At 37.2% G+C, this 20,929-nt stretch overlaps 1 protein-coding gene across 2 annotated transcripts in view; it reads left to right on the forward strand.

The window, feature by feature from the left end:
• SPAG6 (sperm associated antigen 6) overlaps positions 1–20,929 on the forward strand; it is a 36,780-nt gene that overhangs the window by 11,923 nt on the left and 3,928 nt on the right. The window contains exons 4-10 of one of the 2 annotated variants that reach the window (XM_017817270.1): positions 2,530–2,713; positions 9,280–9,485; positions 10,352–10,525; positions 12,893–13,045; positions 15,324–15,515; positions 16,717–16,833; positions 19,594–19,739. In XM_017817270.1, the coding sequence (XP_017672759.1) occupies positions 2,530–2,713; positions 9,280–9,485; positions 10,352–10,525; positions 12,893–13,045; positions 15,324–15,515; positions 16,717–16,833; positions 19,594–19,739 (1,172 nt within the window). The remainder of the gene's footprint in view (positions 1–2,529; positions 2,714–9,279; positions 9,486–10,351; positions 10,526–12,892; positions 13,046–15,323; positions 15,516–16,716; positions 16,834–19,593; positions 19,740–20,929) is intronic. The other variant, XM_017817271.1, reaches the window with a different exon arrangement.

Here is a 20,929-nt window from a genome sequence, read left to right on the forward strand (position 1 = left end):
TTTAAGGGAAGAAGCGGAACACAACTACCCTCTGTGTTGGTTTGGAAACTATCCCCCCGCTACAACTCAAACCTCTCACTAAATTAGCTGGAGTACCCTGATTTATCTCTTCCATGTTACTGCCCATGCTGTCACTACACTCAGATAGCTGTAATTCAGAATTACTTGGGGCAGCAGCAAGACTAGTTTGAGGTCATGGAAAGCATAATATGCCTTGGTGACTGAGAGCAAGTGAAACTCATTATCCAGTTCATGCAGAGTTTAGCAATGCATACAGTTTGCTACTTCCCATAGGCAAAAGAAAACATTTCCATTCCACTCAATCTTAATGTATCAACATCTATATTTAAGGATGAGGTTCTTTGAGCACACAATGAATACTATTTCTACTGATTTATGGAGAACAGTTACAGGGTCACATCCCAGATCAATGTTTTATCAATTAAACAGAGCAAAATCTGGTTTTACAGTGTGTTTTGACTGTTGCCTGTGAATATGATTTGTTTGTAAATAATGTGTTTTGAATAATAAAAACAAAGAAGTGTTTTTCTTTGCCAGGAGCATAATTACTTAACAGAAATAACATACCCATATTTGCACAGACATAGACTGACATAAAACAACTATAGCTCCATTGAGTTCATCAAAACTCGGGGTATCATAAATTATGTGGGAATTTCACCATTTTTCTGTTCTGTTTCCCTTAACTTCTGTTCCCCCTAAATGAGGTCTATTGCTTTGCTTGTAAATTATATTTAATGTACCTGCTTGTAGGCCTTAACTTAGAAGACTGGATTTTTGACATTAAGGAATTCTATCATTACTGGTAAACTAAGGAAGGTAAGGCCATGTGTTTGAGCACTGGAAGATGACTGTGCTTGTTAATCATTAACAGGCTCTCTGATGTGGTTTTAGCCAATGCCAGCCATCAGACTACTCAACAATGCCTGGACATGGTTTAAAGATAACACAAGGCAGGGACAGTTTCCAGTAGCATAGACGAGGCCATTGTGCTTTGAGGAAAGAGGAGTTCAGGTGGATGAATGTCATATGCTGTGTCACCTTCCTTCAGGGCCAGGGAGTGGCCTGGGTCCATTTTGCTTCCTGTGGGGCCATTGCAGGTACTTCTTTGTTGCCATACCTTAGTGCTTTAGATCAGACTTTTGAAGGTGTTTGGGCACCTTACAGGATGCAAAAAAACACTGACGTGGTTCTTTGTTTTTCTGGACGTGATCCAAAAGGGATGTGGGCTTTGCATTGTTTAAATTTTGGGTATACTGACAGTAGGAACCTAGCACTATAAAGTGCCCAGGCTCCCTGTGCAGAGCAGGGGAGAATTGATCGTCTTGGGATGAGATCAAAGCCAGGTGGCATGTGGAGGAAGAGTCCTCTAGAGCTTGTCCATAGGGATGATCTGTCAATGGCCAGGCTGGAGACCATACTCTGGGCACATGAACATAGCAGTAGATTACTTGTATCCCTATGAATTTTGCCCTTCACGAGGGAGGAGAGCTGTCTCACAACACAGTTTTCTCTGGCTGGAGCACTTTAACCAGGCTCTAGATTTTGAAATATAAGGCAGTGGAAGAAACTTAATGTTCAGCTTCCACACCCCAATGAGAGTTATAAAACTGCAAGAGGAGACTGAAATGTGACTTTTGGGGAAAGACTTTACCTGTGCTTTTAGAAGAAACTACAACTACTGCTGCAGTTTACATGGGAACCCCATGATTGTGCAGTGTCATATATTAAATATGCATGCTCAAAACATGTATTTGGTCCAGCACTGAGGAGGATGGGCAGAACTGAGACAAGAGCTTAGACTTGCTTGCACTTATGACAGAGATGCCACAGTGCTGAGTCGTGTACAAAATGAGCTGTTTCTGCACACATGCAGGAGTAAAATTGCAGGCTGCTTGGTCAAAACGTAGGATCATTCAGTATTGGGTGTTGGAGGGATGGGTTTTCAGGATCTTAGCTCTGGACTTTAGGCAGTATTTAGGCATTTCAGGATTCAGATCCTAAACCCTTTTATTGGATCTAATGCTTTTAGTTTCCTGTTTGTAAATGTAAACATTGTTTTCTCATAGAGATGTTGTGAGGGTATCTGCATTAGAAATTGTGATACTTGCTAGTATCACAGATGGGTAGAATTATTTTAGGAGCTTGCCCTGCACAACCTGTGGAATCTGGTTAAATATGTTAAGAGCTATTGTTTTTGCAGCTCTTGTCGTTCAGTACTCACTTGAACAAACAGACTTATCTAGACTATTATCTTTTCCCCATATCCTCTTAGCTCTCTTATTTTTTCTGTTTGTTTATGCACTTACTGTAGATTTTAGATCGTGAGCTGTCTCAAAGAACTGTAGGTTTGTTGTTTGTGTGATGTCTAGTGGTCCTGATTTGGATTGGTATGAGATATTGCTGCTACTAAAAAAGTCTAATTTAGGCATGCCTGTACTGTATTATGCTTTGAACTACTTAATGTTAGTGAAAGTTTGTTTGTTTTGTTTTTTCTGATTTGTCTAGCGTTACTACAAGAAAACAGCTGCATTTGTGCTAAGAGCAATTGCTAAACATTCTCCACAGCTAGCTCAGGCAGTAGTTCAGAGTGGAGCACTGGAAACACTGGTGATTTGCTTGGAAGACTTTGACCCTGGAGTCAAAGAAGGTGCATGCTGGGCATTTGATTATATTGCCCGACACAATCCAGGTAACAAGTTTCACATGTTATCTTTCAGCTTAATGTTATATGATAATTACAATAAATTGCATGATTTTGATAAATAGAATAAGATGCTTTTTCTTCTGTTATAAAATTCTAAATTTGGGATGAAACCCTAATGTAACTGTACCATTCCTACAGTGCTGTACCTTTTGTGGGAAACTGGCATACCTGACACCAGGAGTGCCTGGTTGTGAGAAGTGCTCTAAGAGGAGATGTGTTTGGTCTGTGGCCAAGAAAGGACACTGCTTTATTCATCTTCATGAAGAAATTTCTGAATCTTTATGTATTGTGGGAGTGTTACTGAAGAACTAAGGTTCTTTTGCTTGACATTAGTTCTTACTTTATATACATAGTGGAATGGACAAGCCTAGGGAGAAGCAAGTTTCATTCAGCTTACAGCAGTGTTTGCAGGATAAATAGGCCAAATTCATTGCAGTGACTATATTATCATTAGCCAGTAGACCACACTCCTCTCTGAGAGTCAGGAATAGATCCTAGGAATCCAATATTGAGCAGTTCACTGCTGTCTCACAGGCAGTTGTATAACGCACTGGCGGTGTCATGTTCCTATTTAAAAGCTGATCCACGTGGTTGATAGTTCTTTTACCAGCTATTTATATAGTTCAAGTAAAAGTTTAGAGCTATGAATCAAAGAACTGAGGGAAGAAACTGCTGTCTGGAAGAGGTGGGAGAAATGGCTAGGGTTCATATTGTTTAAACTTAAACTAATTCTAGGATCATAACATTAACTCATGGTTTTATACTTGGCTCTAAAATGTACATAGACTGTGAAAGTGATTTTATTTCTTTAATCAATACAGACTGTTGGACTGCAGAAGGCATGAGGGATTCCCCCTTCCCACTTAGAGGGTTAAAGTGCTAAGACAGTCTCCAAAGTTGTTAGCACCTTTCTAACAGACTGCATTTTCTGGGCAACAGATTAATTCTTGGGGCACCTCTCTGGTAAAGATCTTTTTGTCTTTTGGTCACCAGGATTGAATCCCACCCTTGGTGGAAAATAATTGTTCCTTCCATCTGAAATATACTTATTTAAATATCAAAAGTGTTCATTTGTGTAAATGTGTGTAGTGTGTCTGTGTCTGTGTTACTCTTAACATAAACATTTCTGCAGTTTTGTTATGTCAGTAAATCAATATTGACTCACTTCAATTACCCTTCATGCTATTCACTGCATGAATGCTGATGGATCTTTAGGGTGATCCAGTTCACTCTGTGACAGCATTGTTTGCAAAGATGGAGGTGATGTGGGGGTATTGAAGACAACAAATTCTTCGTACAAATTTTTATTCCATGGTTATGAATAATTTATTCACTGATGGTGAATGGGTGCATACCTTATGTCAATTTACGACAGCAATAAGAACAGCATTTTCAGAAAATAGGTTGAAAATGTGCTACCGAGCTGCAAGCATGAGGACATAGACAGATCACTAGATGCAATCAGTGAAAAAAACCCAAGAAACCAACAAAAGAAGCCCCAAAAAACCCCACCGAATGATCCCTGGAAAAATTGTTCTTCCTCTGCCCAGCTACAGCTAATTTAGAGGATTTACCTTGCTTTATAACACAGTCACAGGAAGTCTCTAATATGATTATTGAAAGTAGAGGCGTTATACTGAGAAAAGATCACTCTCTGTATGGTATGTTTCTTACACTCCTACAAGCATGCCTTTGCAACAGGATATTGTTGGAGATGGGATACAGAGATAAGTGAACTTGTTCTTATCAACATCTGGTGTCTACTGTTCAAGACACTCTGGATTAGACTCAAATGCTTGTGTTGACAAAATTTGGCAGTTATAATTTTTTGTCATTAACTTTCTGTGGACACATAATGCAGCTTAAAATAAAGTTGGGTGTGAAATGGTTTTCCCTACCCATAAAAGGTTTTTCAGTTTCAAAAATTGTTTCAGTTCCAAACTGGGATAATATTGAGACTTTTTTTCTCTCTCTTGAAAAAATTGGGGGATAGGGAGATTTATTTGGCCCAGCAAGAAAAGTTCAATAATTACAACATATCTCTGCGATGTATGTGAAAGACAGATTAAAGTTCTGATCTGTGTTAGATAGGATGTGAACCTCTGTCTTCCAAAGTGCAATCAAAGGCTCCCAGCATTCAGTGATAACTGTTTGCAGTGGTGAGGGTCTCTCTGCTTTCAATCAGAAATTCCATCCATGATCTGGTAAATCTGCTGTCTAAGAACTGCAATGTATGTTCCATGAAAAGACTTCCATTTTGAGAAATCAAGGATTTTCTTCTTTTTTTATTTTTCCTGATGGAAACATTCTCTGCTTAGCAAGTTCTGTACTGACTTCATCCAGCAATCTCTTTGTTTCTGTGAACAGATGTCTCCCGAAGGCTTGTGAGATTTTAGGTCAAAACAAATATCTCATGAGATTTCAAGACACAAGAAATCCTGCCAGGTCAGATTCCAAAATTTAGGAACTGCTCTTGCAGTTCTCCTCATTCTCGAAGAGAAGAAGTTCATCTTTGAGATGAATTTCAGATGCTGATCTTAACTCCAAAGTGTACAGATCAGTGTGCTGTAATTTTGCCATTCATTATTTCTAATATTTGTGTTTAAAAAGAAGTGTAAAGTGTTTGAAATACCACCAAGTCCAGGAAAAATATTTTGTAAACTTTACTTATACCATATTCAGTTACTTTTAAAATGCAAAATTCTTTTGTTTGAAGTATGCAAATAATTTGGCTTTTCATTTTCTTTGCCTACATTATAGGTATAATTTATTAATTGTCTCACACCTGTTTCAGTATATTGTAAATTGGTAGGAAACCAAAAAACCCTCACTATTTATACTCAATCATATTGCTGAGAGCAGAGTTTTGCTCATTTTCTCTCATACAGTGGTACACTTTGGATCATAGTATAGCTTAGCTTGGAAGGGACCTTGGGAGGTCTCCAGTCTAGCTTCCTGCTCTAAGCAGCGTCTGCTACAAGATTAGACCAGGTTGCTCAGCTCATCAGTGATTTGAGCCTAACCTCCATCCTTCTCCTGCTGAAAGGTTTTTCCACTGGTTCCAGTGGAATCTTTAGCACTGTGGTTGTAGTGGCCTCCATAAACCTGTGATTTGGAAGTGCAGCCTTTGGGCTACTTGTGGGGATTAGAGTCTTCCTATGTGGCCATTACATGGTCACACAGTCCTCAGAAAAATACAGTGTTGGTGGTTGATTTGGTTAAAACATGTTGTTTCCTGTGGATACACCTGCTACCACAGCGGGGTCTGTTTGAGAACCCTGATCTGAACTGAAACTTGCACTTGCTCCCAACCAAAGGTTTTGCTGCTGCTCCACTATATGAATGTGATATTGTTCAGAGCCAATTTTCCTTCTCTAGGACTACCTGCACATTCACTTTCTCACCCTCATCTTTTTTCCCTAATATTTTTTGCTTTATCCATACTATTATTGCCAACATATTAACATTAGTTAAAGTTAGGGTTTGTTTTTTTTTAACATCTTAAAACAGTTTAGAATAATCTTGTAAGACTTTCCATTGATTTCAGTGGGTATGTAGTTAGGATCTTCACTCCTCTTTGTTAGCTTTCCACTCGTCCCGATCACATAAACTCATGATGAGGCCTCAACTTACTTTGAATTAATTTCTTAGTCCCTGATGAGTACTTTTGTATTGACACAAATCAGTGCAACCCTAGTACAACTTCTAGTTGAAGTGGTGACATCTTTAAAGACTGTCTTATCAGTCTTTCTTCTACATCCATTTCAGTCTTGTCTAGAGTGTCTCCATTTGCTAAAATCTTCTTTATTTTGATCTGGGCAAAAGCAATTAGTTTATGGTTGGTTTTGAGCCTTAATTCTCTTGTTTCTCAGCACTTTCACTCATGGAGGGAGTTGAACTTTATCATCATGTAGTTGGACAGGTTCCTTGAGCTGTACTTCAAAATGAAGTTCCAAGCCTAGGATTTTCAAAACCTTCTGTGGAATTAAATGAGGTTCATACATTAGTTTTTCTCTGCTGCCTTTCTCCTCTTCAGCTATCAGTCTTGTCTCTGCCCTTATAATGCAGCCTTGGCATAGTATTTGGAAAAGTATTTTTGTAATTTGTTCCAAATTATAAAAATTTAATTTTTTTTGGCTGAATATTTGTTTTTAAAAATTTCTTGTTGACAACTTTGTTTTCTCCTCTAACTCCTCGGCCTTCATTTTTTTCGCCCACCTCTGTCTGTGTTTGTAATTGGATGGAAAAGTTCAATGAATCCTTTGGTGTATAGTCTGCATTAAAAATGTTCTACCAAGTAGCAAGGTTAATTGAGCCTTTTCTTGAGGAAAAAAAAGAAGAATTACAGTTTATAATAGAATCATTAATACTTAGATATATAATTTTGGGCTGAGTTTGCAGGGAAATGTCACGGGAAGTTCTACATTTTCTTTTTTTCTTTAGCTTTTCTGTTTTTCTGAGAGTCCATTTACAACCTGTCTGTCTTTTGACACATGGTCCAGCCCTCCATGTGGTAAGTTATTAGCCATGAACCTTATAAACACCACTGGAAGAACAACCATTTAATTACCCATGACCAACAATAACCATCAGTATTTAAATGATATCAGACTTCTAACAGCAACAGCTGATCTAAATTGAATCAGATTTAGTTAGCTCTTTTCAAATAACTTTTATGGCTACTTTTGCATGCCTGGATGTAGCTGTGACCTTAAAGTATTGCTTTTTCTCTCCCTGCTTGAACTTCATGATTTTAGCTCATAAGGCATCAAAGAAACCCATTCTTCTAATTAGTACCATGTCCCTCTTGACCTCATATTCTTGATATTAGCATCTCCTAGCAGACTGTAGGCAACTGAGTTGGTTGGTGTGAAGTTGCTTCTGAGGCACAGTCAGATGGATTAATCTGGACTGTTGGTCAGTAGATCACAATGTATTCCACTTGGTCAGTCTACCAAAACACATCAAAACACGATCTGAAGAAATTGAGTGTGGCTTTTTTCCATGAAAAGCTGACAGTGGCTAGTTTTTAGATTTGTTTTTACGTACATTTCAGGTACATTTCACTTCAAATTTGTAAAACTGAAGATACAACATTTGAGTTTTGTTGAAATCTTACGGTTTGTATGTATTTTGAGGATGCACGTGCTAAATTTTTAGTCAAACAGTTATTTGAAAAGTGAACCTTTTAGGGTTAATTTTGTATTAGTCTAAAAATTACTGCATTATTTAATATAATGTTGTGATGTGATATTTATATTTTCTTTAAAATATTGTATCATAAAATAACATACATAGTGTAAATATTTGACTTATCACATGTGTTGCAATGTGTGGCTGTAACTCACTAATTGAAAACAAATCCGGTCTGGAATGTTATTTGGATATTAATGTAATGATGACATGACTTACAGATTTCATGAAAAACTATATTAGTCTATGTATATTTAATGAAGTATGCTGTATTTTTCTTAGTATGAAAATCTCTTTATGGATGGACTATAAATCAAAAGCTAAGTTAGAGTCTTGAAATACAACAGCCATATGTTGCCATGGTACTGTAAGTCAAGATAAATGTTAAAGATAATAATGGATATGCGTAATAAGGTGTAGCGAAACTGAATGAAGAACCTAATAGATTATTGAATCCCCTATGATTTTTACCACTTTTTCAACACTATTTTAAAATAGCACAGCTTGGTTATAATATAAATTTTGCTTCTGATATTCAGTAATTCTCATTTTAGGACTGTGATTAATGCTGCATACACAGAGAGAGCTAATGAATTTCTAATAGTGTAATTTTTGTCCATGTCAGCTAATCATATGCTCAGATTTTTTTTTCTTTTCTTTTTTTTTTTATATAAGGTGCAGTTAGTTAAGGATATTGTGCTAATCTCAGACACACAGTATCTCACTGATGATATTTCTCATTTGTCTAATTGTGTCTGATAACATTTTCATGTCATTAAAGTATAAATTCTGTCTCATCCCATGTATGGTAGCAAAGACTAGTTTGATCAGCAAGTTCCATTTTCCCAATCTTTTATGAAAGATAAATCTTTTATGTATGTTTTTTGTATTTTTGTTTTTGGCATTTGATCTATGCTAATATCTGCTTATCATTTAAAGAGGGTAAAATGCTCTCTAATTAGGTGGTCGGTAAAATTTTGGTACTTTGGCTTTCTGTGTTGTTGTTAGCCATGCATAAAATGCTTTCCTATTGATCAGTGTAGAATAGCCAGGGTTTAAACAGCTGACATCTGCTTACTTTAAAAAAAGAAAAAGAAAACAGAATAACAAACCATTTCAGCCTAATCTACCTCAAATGTGTGCATGTAAATGGGGGTCCATCTATTGACCTGCATTCTTTTCAGTTGTGGATTGGTCCACACGGTTTATGAAACCAGGAGGGCTGATTTGAAATGCAGATGTCGAGACAGTGAACTACACCCTCCCCTTTTTCCTTTGCTGTATCTGTCAGGGTGAAAAATGGCTTGCACAAGGGTCAGTCACCCATACTCACTTAATTACTTTCCTTGGACCTACAGAACTGTCACAAGCTGTGGTGGAGGCAGGCGCTGTTCCTCTTTTAGTGCTCTGTATCCAGGAGCCAGAAATTGCTTTGAAAAGGATTGCTGCTTCAACTCTCAGTGATATTTCAAAGCATTCTCCAGAGTTAGCACAGACAGTAGTGGATGCAGGAGCTATCGCTCACTTAGCTCAGATGATCCCGAACCCTGATGCTAAACTGAAGGTACATTTAATTTTTTTTAAAATCTCCATTATACCAGTCATTACTCAATACTGAATCAAAGACACTGATGTGCATATTTATTTAGAAGCTCTTGGCTTGGGTGTTAACAAAATGTAAGTACGTAGATGGTGACAAAGAGTTCTGGTCACATTCACAAATTTAGCTACTGGATAAAAGCTGCAGCTCTGTAAGGAACAGCTAAACTAGTCTTTAAAGTGAATAGTATGGGTTTTTTTAGAAATACACAGTATATAAAGAATGCAACAGATACTTTCAATAGATAAAATTTGCACATTTCAGTTACAAAAAAGGTTTTGCATACTTAAGATTATACGATAAAGCAGTTAATAGTAAATGTATTGTATTTTAGAATGTACCATCTAATGTGAATAGTTGTTGTCAAAGGTTTAATCACTAGAGTTTAATGGTTAAAAAATTGTTTCTCAATATAAATTTTCTGTCTAACAGAAACAGAAGGCAACATAAAAATGCCACTTCGAACAAATAGATAAAAAATCCTTAATATAAGATTTGACAGATTCAGCTTATACAAATAAAGATATTTTGTGTAGATTTTACTAAATTTTAAATTAAAGTATTAAATGGCATATATATATATTTGCTTTTTTAATACATAGCAAGCTTGAATGGAATAAAACAAAAGAGAAACTTTTATTCAGGAGCCAGCGAATGTTCTGTGCCATTATATTCGTGCATGAATTGACTCAGTGAATTGTAAAATAGCTGTAATTGTTTTCCCTATCCTGCTTTGTTTTCCTTGATGCAATAGATTTTTGTGTGCAGGGGGAGTGTGTGTTGTCGGATGTTTGTATACTATTGATTTTATAACAATTTTTATTTACTAGCGTCAGGTGCTGTCAGCTCTAAGCCAAATAGCAAAGCATTCAGTGGATCTTGCAGAGTTGGTGGTTGAAGCAGAAATTTTCCCAGTTGTGCTCACATGCCTGAAGGACTCAGATGAATATGTCAAGAAAAATGGTGCAACTTTAATTAGAGAGATAGCAAAGCATTCGCCTGAGGTAAAACCTTGAAAATGCAAATACAAGGTCATATCATTAGATTTTACACTTTAAATAAAATACAGGATTATTCTGTCATTTGCTTTTCGAAAGGGAGGGCAAATAGCTGTTTGGCATGTTCATTGGAAAATATGGAAATGCTTGCTGATATTATGAGATGTGTATTGAATATGAATTGGGTTAGGAAACTGGGAATCATAAAATGTATACCTACCTACTTCATTCTATGAGATATCTGCACAGAGTGGGAGTTCTAGGCTGACAGTATTGTCAGTCCTAGATATTAAAAATATCATGAGAAAAGCCTCACAGAAGTCATGATACCAGCTAATAAATTGCATGATCATCCTGTAACAATAATAGATGGTGTGTGTCTTTTTAAAAATCTTCTGGGGTGCTGGGATCACATTTTAATTATTTTTTCAATGACAGTGAAGGTCAAAAATTCTCTCATTTATTATTAAACTGATGGTAGTTTCTGTTATTAGCTTGAGTTTGTAATTTGAGTCTCAGCATTTGCACTGTTTTTGCCAATAGCTGATACAGGAAGGTCGGGATGTTTGGCAAAGTCAATACAAAATAAATAGAAAAACCAAATAATTATAACTATGTTAATCTGTCAGACCACAGAGATAATTAAAAGGCTCTAAATATGACTTTGGAATGAAATACAAGCAATGTATTTGTAGAACATGCTAATGCTGAACACAGCCATTTCAAAATCATACTAGCTTAACAACTGAGAAGTGTTTAAACATGAATATTGTGCTGTTTCTTCAGCCTGCCACTCTTTAAGCTGGCGATTAAAGGTTACACTCCTGGCACATCTGCTTTCTCTCTGTACCTCATGGGCAATGCAACTTTACTTCCTCAAAAAGTGAAGAAATTATCATTATCAAAGGGGGACACTGGAGTCAGAAGCCAGAGACCAAACTCACAAGACTGCAGGTGGAGTCGGAAGAGCTGCTAGCGCTGGATCCTCCATGCAAGGGGAATTGGCCATGCTAGCAGCTCTCCAAAGGAGCTGTAGGAAGTGACTCCCAGTGGGAAGTCACAATCTGTGTTTGACTTCAGAGTGACAGTGACCACTGTCCATCTCTGAGCAACTCTATTCAAGCAACACATGTTGCAGCAGAGGCACACTGGCAAATGATATTTCTAGAGGACTTGGCTGTGTCATTTGAGACTCGTGGCTTTTGGATCCCAGCTCTCAATCTGCATATGCAGTAAAATTCACGTGAAGGTCATCACTGGGGGGACTTAACAGCAACGGCTGAGGGACAGAGCAGTGGGGAGTGTGCTCTGTGCATCCAAGTGAACATGGCTGTGTCCAGACGTAAGACTTGGTTGCCACTGGCTGCAGTTCACAATCATATGAACAGTTTTTCCTAAGTAATAACTGCAAATTTCATCTGGCTGTTTCATGAATGAAACAATCCCCTTTTAAAGGCTCTGAGGAAAAGGTGAATTTCATGTTTATAGAAATCAGCTGGATTGGAAACTTACGTGCCTCAGTTTTGTTAATTTAATTTTGACTTTTAAGAACATATTTCTTTTGCTTTGGAATCTGTCGGGAAAATGGGATATACTTAACAATATGGAAGAAAATAATCATAATATGAAATAATTTCTATGCATTGTTGATATCATCCATACTCTACTGCTGTCCCTCAAGTGATGTGGGAAGTGATACCGTTTGGAAAAAAACCAAGGTGCATAGCTTGATTATCATTTATAAGTAAGGCCATATAATTTGGCATTCCGGGGCAGACTCCAATGCCCATCTAGTGTGTCCCCTGGACACTTCCCTCAGAGTACTCTAACATGGCAGAATGGTGCAGCCCAAGTCAGTTTTGCACATCCAGAACAGTTGTCCTTGGCTTCATGCCTCAGTGGGAGGATTCACAGAGGATTTTATGCTGCAGAGAATGCAGGTGAGAGGAAGAGTGGGCCTTTCCGTCTGTTGCTGCACAGAACATATGATGTTAGCTGGGGAATGAGTGGGCACTAATATGGAACTGGGTCAGTAGGTGCATCTTCGTGATCATTCATGTATTAGGCTGTCATCTGCACATCTCTTCTGTGTATGATAATGGAGTTGAGAATATGTCATTCATGCTGTACAGCATAACGAATTCAGAATCCTGATTTCCTTGCAGTAAAGTCAATCAAAAACACCATAGCAAATCAGCTTCATTCCTGAAAACTTCATGCTGCACTTAGTTGCCAACAGTCTGTATGATACATCGCTCTTATTCCAGCTTTATTTTGTAAATTAGGAGCAATACATTAAAAGACTTTTCTAATGTAGTGCTTTATGCCTGTTGATATTTCACAGTATCTAATCTCTTTTGTTTATCTTTTCAGCTTTCACAGCTTATAGTAAATTCAGGCGGAGTTGCTGCTGTGATTGATTGTATTGGCAGCTGCAGAGGGACTGTCAGACTGCCTGGCATCATGATGCTTGGTTATGTAGCAGCTCATTCGGAGAACCTGTCAATGGCAGTGATTGTCTCCAAGGTTAGCTATCACTTTGTTGTCTTTGTATAATTCTTCAGCAGTATTCTGAGGTAGAGATACAAATGAACATTGGCAGAGGATATATTTTGTGGCAGGATCATATACTTGCTCTTGACGAATGCACTTTCTCCTAATATTGCCACTTGCTATGACCGAAATTATGTGGCAACCTGATCAAAGTGTGTCCTTATGATGTTGACCCTTTTATAAAATATCCTGGATTAGTTTGTATTACAATGCGTGATTTTTCTGTGTTGCAATTGCATGGGTACAGAAAATAAGTCAGTGAATTTCTATAGTCTGCTTCCTCTTAAAATGAATATTTATGGCTACATCAAAACCTTTTTTGAAACAAGTATGTTTAATGGCATGTTCTTCATTGCACTAGCATGACTCTGCTAGTACCACTAGAGTATCTTGCAACAGAAATCTTCAAACTTGAAAAGACTTCAGTTTCTAGTGTTTGATTCAGTTGTGCAAGTAACATTTCAAATGAGTTAAGCTATACATTTTCAGGTTTAAATAAAATCTGCTGGGCCATGATATACAAGGGAGAGCATTTGCAATATTTGCAATAGGTGAAATTAGTGCCGATATATTAGTCTGATGTAAATCATACTAACTAATGACAGAAGGAAGGAGATATTTTCACTAACATTTTTGGCCCATTTTCACACTATGTCAGTAATTTAAAATATACTGTATGAGTGGAAACAACAAAACAAAAATGGAGGAACAGAAATGTCTTCTAGTAGGAATGCAAATTAAAAATTGAAAATTGCTACAACATAACATATAGTATGCAGGGAAGGTAGGAGTGATCAAAAATGCTCTTCTGTATTTTAAAACTAAAGAAATAGACACGTTTTGTTTGCCCTCTCTTGAGTCCTTTCTCTGGATGTGTCTGTCTCTCCACTTTCAGGATGCCTAGAGCAAATATGCTCTGGCCGTTGAGTGCTTGACATTAGGTGGGATGAATCCAGGATTAAGTTCAGGATTAAAGCCTTTAAGTATTAAATTTTTGAAGAGTACTAATGATTCCTATCATAACTGAATGGAACCGCAGTGAGAGCTTTTGTAGGGATCTGTGCAAACTTTCATGAAATTAAATATTTTAATGAATGGTCCACAAAAGCAATAACAATAAACCCAAAGCCCATTAAAAAAACCCGCTTCAGGGGAAACTAAGCTTGTGTAGTGGTACACAGTGCTGAGGACAAGGCTTGGTAAACTGGAACCATTTAAAAGAAATGCACTGTGGCATAACCACATGCAGTTACACACTGATGATGTTATGATGTAAAGTGATAGCTCTATTCTGCTGTACTCTAACCTGGAAAGGATGAATTTTGAAAAATGATTTTTGGGATCATACTGGACAAACACTTCATTGTGGTCTTCTGCTGCAGTGGTATTAGAGTGGAAGATGAAGCAGTATTGGAAAAGGGAAGTTAATCTGTTAGTAGTAGTAGTAGTGGATATGCTCCCTGTATTTGAAAAGGACTTGCAAAAAAACCCCAACCCAAACCACATAAAAACCAGAAAAGTGTGCAGAAAACACTAAAAAAGATTCATGGGATGGAGAACAAGGTTTTTACAGTAGAGTTTTGGTAGCCTTGCCTTACCTGAAGTAGCATGAAATGTTTCCTGTTGAAGCATCTTGGCATAAAGTAAGTAGCTGTGGAGAAAGGATAAAGACTGTGATCCAAACCATAAGAACTTTAGTAACAACTGGATGTGTGATGGCATTCTCCATCTCCTGATGTCTTCAAGAGTTGAAACCTTTCTGCAAATGATTGGATGAGTCAAACATGAACTACTGGACTCAAGAAGAGGTTGATAACTTGAAATTTATTGCTGTAGATAATAAAAAAGAAAGACTCAATGATTGAGCCCTTATAGTCTTAAACTACTTTCCCAGAATTATAAGCACTCAAATTATTTTTAGTTTGACAAAACTGCAACTTTTACTCAGTACAGCCTGAAGTGTGTCATGTATTCCTTTTATCCCTTAAATTTGCATGTTTGTTCAAACTGCCTTTTGACTTAGAACACTGAATCTGTTTCTCTTTCTTTAACTATATTTATTAAGATTTATTAAAAATTCTTCCTAGTCTTGATGATGTAAAAATATTACACCACTAGCATGCATTATCTTACAGGTTTTTTTACAGGAAGAGTGTAAATAGAGAAACATTTTCTAACCAGCTGTATCGGTTTCACATTGTCCTTCCCTGGTCTACATTTGTAAAGGTTGTGCTTTTGATTAATGCTACAGGGAATACCACCACTGTGTGCCTGCTTGATAGAAGAACATGAAGATCATATTAAGGCAGCAGCTGCTTGGGCCTTGGGACAGATTGGAAGACACACTGCTGAGCATGCACGTCATGTTGCAGGAGCAAACGTGCTACCCACATTGCTTGATATCTATGTGGACACACGCAGTTCAGAAGATCTTAAAATGAAAGCAAGTATATTTGTAGTATTTGCAGGGTGATTAATTAATTGTAATTAAGAGATTTAAGTGCTTAAAAATTACTAAATGCTTTGTATTTTTATTGATGTTTATCGAGTCACAGATTTCCGGGGTCCAGGGTATCGGAAGGCTGTGTGTCATTTATTAGGACTGGCTGGTTCCTAATGGGTGTGCATATGGTTCATACCAAATCATATGGTACAGCCACTGCAGTCTAGTCCCTTATTTTTTTCCCAGTTTAGATGAGAGTTGCATATACTCATAAATGCTATAATTTCTTGTGACTTGTTTCTAATTATCTACTTCTTTTTGCAAGTATAAACTCTTGTAAAAAATATTATAGTTGCTGTAGTGGTGTTTCTTACATTTTTATTATTATAATTATAATAAAACTGTAACAGCGAATCAAAGCCCTGCTCTTGAAAATATGCAACTGTTCATGTTTAGGGCCTTCCTCGTGTGGTAGCTAGTAGAGCTGTAATTTAGTAGTGTATTTTTGAGCAACAGTAAGTGAACTAACTGAAGAGTATAATACAGTGGGATATGCTCTCCCATGTTGCACTATGCTTCTGTACATTCCACTGAAATATTGCATTCCAGATCTGTAAAATAACTTTTCTGTAGTAATTTTCGGTGGTCCCAAAAATACTAAGGCCAAATTAGCTGTACCTGTAATCCTGCCCAAGAAGGTCACTACTGCTTGTAGCAGTCAACATTGAGTCTGTTTTCAGAAACTAAGCACCAATGCACAATTGTTTCACTCTCTCTTTCCCTCCTTGCCTGGACAGTACTGCACTTTGCTATCCCAGAGCAGCAGCTTCTCATAGTAAGCCACTTCTAAAATACAATCTTTTAAAATGTGTTTTGATTTAACTTTCTTATTATATTACATTACTTCAATTTACTTAAAGGGTCTACTCCAGCTTTCATTATAGTCAAAGGAAAATTGCCATTACTTTGACCGTAGATAACATAATATGATGCACTGTGGGGTTTGAGGCTTAATAAATCTAAGTAGAAAATTGATTCTTCATTAAGTGACCTGATAGATATCATAGTTTTTATTCAGAAAATGCTCATTGAAAATTCTGATCAATTTGCTTTTTTAATCAGACTTCAGTGATATATAACATGAATTCTTGTTGTTTTCATTGATGTCTTACTAGAGAAATTTTATTTTGCATTTCAATAGGCTAAAAAAGCCTTAAAGAACATTCTTCAGAAATGCACGCATCTTCCAGCACTTGAACCATTGCTGCATGATGCCCCTCCCAGTATTATGAAACATATTATTGGGCAGTTTAGTAAGGTAAGAAAAGGCTCTGCTTAATGAGTAATATGTTAATTTTTTCCCATTTAGCAAGGAACCTATCTTTCCAAAGATGAAGTCTCTAAAGTTATCAGTTGTTTTCTTTAACAGTTGTTTTCTTTAAGGATCCTCAAGCATTCCCTTCAAAAGCAGTTTGGAGCATCCTGTTCTTTTGTCTGATACAGCTGGATACTGTTTCATCTGGAATCTGCCATAATTCATTCTAAGAGTGGGAAAACAGTTGCTTATAAGCAAGGTGTTTTTTTCTTCCTTGCCTCTTGAGATTAAGTGGAATATTAACTCATGTGCAAATATTTTCACTGAGCCAATGTATCACATAAATCCCAGTCACATCTGTTTTAGATAAAGAACAAGCTGTCTGTACAGGAGTGACTTAAGTCAGGTATTTTACAATAATATAAAGGCTTCACTACTTTTATCCTCATTAATTTTCAGTCTCAAATAAGTGTAAAAATCCCAAATTTTTTCTCATCTCTCTTGAAGTTTGAAAATTAGTTGTTATTACATTGTTGATTTGAATGCAGCATGTAGAAAGTGATACAATTTAATAAAAATATTTAAAATTATCTAAGTAATTACTAACTAATCAGGAAATTTGCAATGTCTGCCGTGTTCACCAGCTGTTGGGAATCCTGCTCAGCTATACAATATCTTCTGTGCAATACTCTGCAGTGTAACATGTTAGCAGGGAGTACCTGCTCAGTTGGTGAGATGTTCTTTCTGGAAATGACCAGGTAAAACATTCTTGATACTCAGTTCTGATTATTACAGATCTAGAAGCACTGCTGTTGGTAGTGCAGATTCCTGATTACATTGCCTTGCCACAGTTAGGTTTGTCCTGTCTTCTTGCTAAGTCTGTATGAAGACTGGAGATTTCCAGAATCCAGTCCTTTTTGCTTCTGCGTGCTGACTGGAGCTATTAATGAGCCAAGTGCATAGCAATTGGTTATTCAAGGTATATTTGAATGTTGCTTGCTATTGAAGTGGTTTTGTGCCCTTCATATCAGCAGATGCTTTGTTTTGTTTTTCTTCTTTGTCTGTATGTTATTAAACAAACTATACTTGTTTACTCTTCTGAAGTATACTTTTAAAATCAAGTTCTCTGTAGTAAAAGTATTTTTCTCTCTTGTACCATATCTTGGGAATTTCCTATTCTTAGAGTTGTGGGGTATTCTGTGGGTTTATTTATAGCACAGTAAAAGCCTTATTTCCAAGCTGTGCTTCAGAGTGGGATGCTATCTATTCTTGGTGCTGGACTGTGTCATTTTAGCATTGGAGTTTCCAGGATCTGTGCTATTCTGTGCTGCCTTGGTTTGGACTGGGGGAAGGGACTGTGTCTCAGAGGTGCTGTCTGTCTTCAGGGCCTCTTCCAAGAGTTTTCTGCTGTCTTATCCAGCCTCGTAGTCACAGTGTGGAGGAGGAAGGCAGGGAAAGGGCCATATCCTGTCTCCTTGCTAGCTCCTCCTTGGCAGTTCTTGTTGTGGAGATATGTGAAAAAAGATGTCTGTTTAGTTCCTACAACAAAAAGATCGTAGTTGTTCCTGACACTTCCATGGAGCATATATTAGGGAGAAGTCTCTGTGCTCTCCTGTTTTTTCTTTACCTGTCTGTTGATTTTGTACAGCCCAGAGGGACCGCGGAAATGAAGGCTGTTTGCCTGTATGCACGGAAGAAATCTTGTCCTTTTCCTTCATCCTTTTAGGCAATCCCTTCCTCATTTGAGGCTCTTGTTTTACTCTGAAATACAGTCAAATTTATGGCCTAATCTGTCTGACCAGTGTTAAAGCTTACAAATGCTTTTGCCCTCATAGTCTGTAACTCTCAGAGTTGGTTTTAAACCCATCTGGTTTTGCTGTAGATGCAGCTGCTGTCTTGCATTATCTTTCTGTCTTTCTGTATTTTTTCCCCCCTTTTTTTTTTTTAATATTATTGCAGCCCTGTGGGGCTATGGACTACATGCTGTCATTCTCCCTTGCCTGGCCCAGCCCCCACCTTCCTCCTTCCCTCCCTCCCTCCAGTCCTCTGGACAGAGCTGCGTATTGGCATCACTCAGGGAGCACAGAATCTTATTATCTGATCATTTCTGCTTCTCATCCCCTTTGGCTGCAGAAACTTCACGTTTTTGCTTTGTGTGTGTGTGTTTGTAAAAGCCTTCCATGACTACACAGTGTGTTAAAGGATTTTAATATCTAGGAGTTTAATAGTAGCATGTAATGCTTCAAGGCTGCATTGTTCACTTGCAACAATTCTCAGTATTGTTTTCATGCACTAATCTATACTAGATCATTATAATGATATAAAATTCAGCTCTACAATTAAACTGTGGGAATTGACATAAAAGACCTGAATAACTTGGTTTAAGTGGAACAGATGCTGTTGTTATTCCATGTTAGTATTCTGTTTTTATTATCTATTTAATCTCCACGATCTTATTGTCTCTGTAGGAATAATTCAAGAAATATTATTTATGTAAGGATAAATATTCAATTCATTATTTTATATATGTTATGTATTAAAGTACATGTTAAATTATGTTGTAACCATAAAGGGCTGGTTTATGTTTTTTTCCCCGTACAACTGGGTGTTATAATACAGTAGTCATTACAGATGTTGTATCTCTGATTTTCCATTTTCTCTGTCCTCTGAATTAAAAACACATTAGCAATATTTGAGCCTAGTAGCATACAGATTCATTTAAAAGAAAATTTTCTTTTTTTTAATGTACTATTCTGTGTGTAGGTGTTACCACATGACAGTAAAGCACGTCGTCTCTTTGTAACAACCGGTGGACTTAAAAAGGTTCAAGAAATAAAAGCAGATGCTGGGTCACTTCTTCAGGAATATATCAATGCTATTAACAATTGCTATCCAGAGGAAATAGTAAGGTAGGGAAAAAGAGATTTAAAAAATTAATACTTATTATTAAATGTTTTTCACAGGACCAACACAAAGGAAGGATTTAAAATAGTAATTTAACTTTTATATGATTTTTTTGTTAATAGAATAGCTTAACATTTGGTTAACTGCCCCAGTGGTAACACAACCCCTAGACACATACATTAGAACACTTTCTCTGTTCGGATTGTATTTGGAATCAAATTTCTTTGTCTGTAAACAAAGCCCAAATAATCAAGCTCTTGCAGGAAAGTGGAAAGAAAACAGTCCTGCACTACCCAGATGAACTCTGAATCCTACTTCAGTACAACCACTCTCATAGTAATGAATGTTGTGGGAAGTTTATTTTGGTGACTTATTTATGGATTACTTAGGCTCCAGAATACAGGTATTGGTGAACCTTTGGTTGCATCCTTGACTTTCCGAATTGTGTGTCTGAACTGGTGTATTCAGAGGCTCCTTTGAAACTGCCTCTGATGTACAGAGGGTCCAGAGGCTCTCCTGCACAGTTGGTCTGCCCACAGCTGCCCTTCCTTCCCAGCCTCATCACGAGGCTTAAGTGTTATATAAAAGGACCATACACCAGCTGTCTGCACCAAGTTGAACTTTGCCCTTAATGAATACAGAAACACTATTAAATAGCTTACAGTCAAAATGTCACCATCCTAAATTGTAATAATGAGAGAAATGCCCTCCTAGATTCTAGATATCCATTTACCAGTCGTTCACTCCATCAACACATCAAAAGGATGTTGTACTCGTGCACTCCCTCTACAGGCTCTGAAAATCTGCATCATCAATTTTAATTACAGCAGCAAAATTCTTCAGCGAATAGTCACTACAAACTAAGTCACACAAAATGAAGCCCTGTTTGTCTCCACAAGGAAGAGACAGTGGCTGTCAAATGGGTAAAGGCAAAAGCATAAAGAAATTTTATCCTGCAGCTGGTACTTCAGAGGGAAAGAGGACATTTGCTTATATTTTTCTGGATATAATTAATGTTTCTTTGTTACAGCTATTTTTCCCCCTGTAAATGAAAAAATGTTAGTCATCTAGGCTGGGATGTAATTAAGAAAAAGGCCCCTTTGACCATCTCCTGCTTGCCTGTCTGTGCTACTGCCTGATGCTGGTTGTGCTGCCTGAGGCACAGCAGCTATGATAGACTCCAGCTTTGGGTTTG

This window comes from Lepidothrix coronata, unplaced genomic scaffold (genome assembly GCF_001604755.1).
Source record: "Lepidothrix coronata isolate B3197 unplaced genomic scaffold, Lepidothrix_coronata-1.0 Scaffold59, whole genome shotgun sequence".
Taxonomy (NCBI): Eukaryota; Metazoa; Chordata; class Aves; order Passeriformes; family Pipridae; genus Lepidothrix; species Lepidothrix coronata.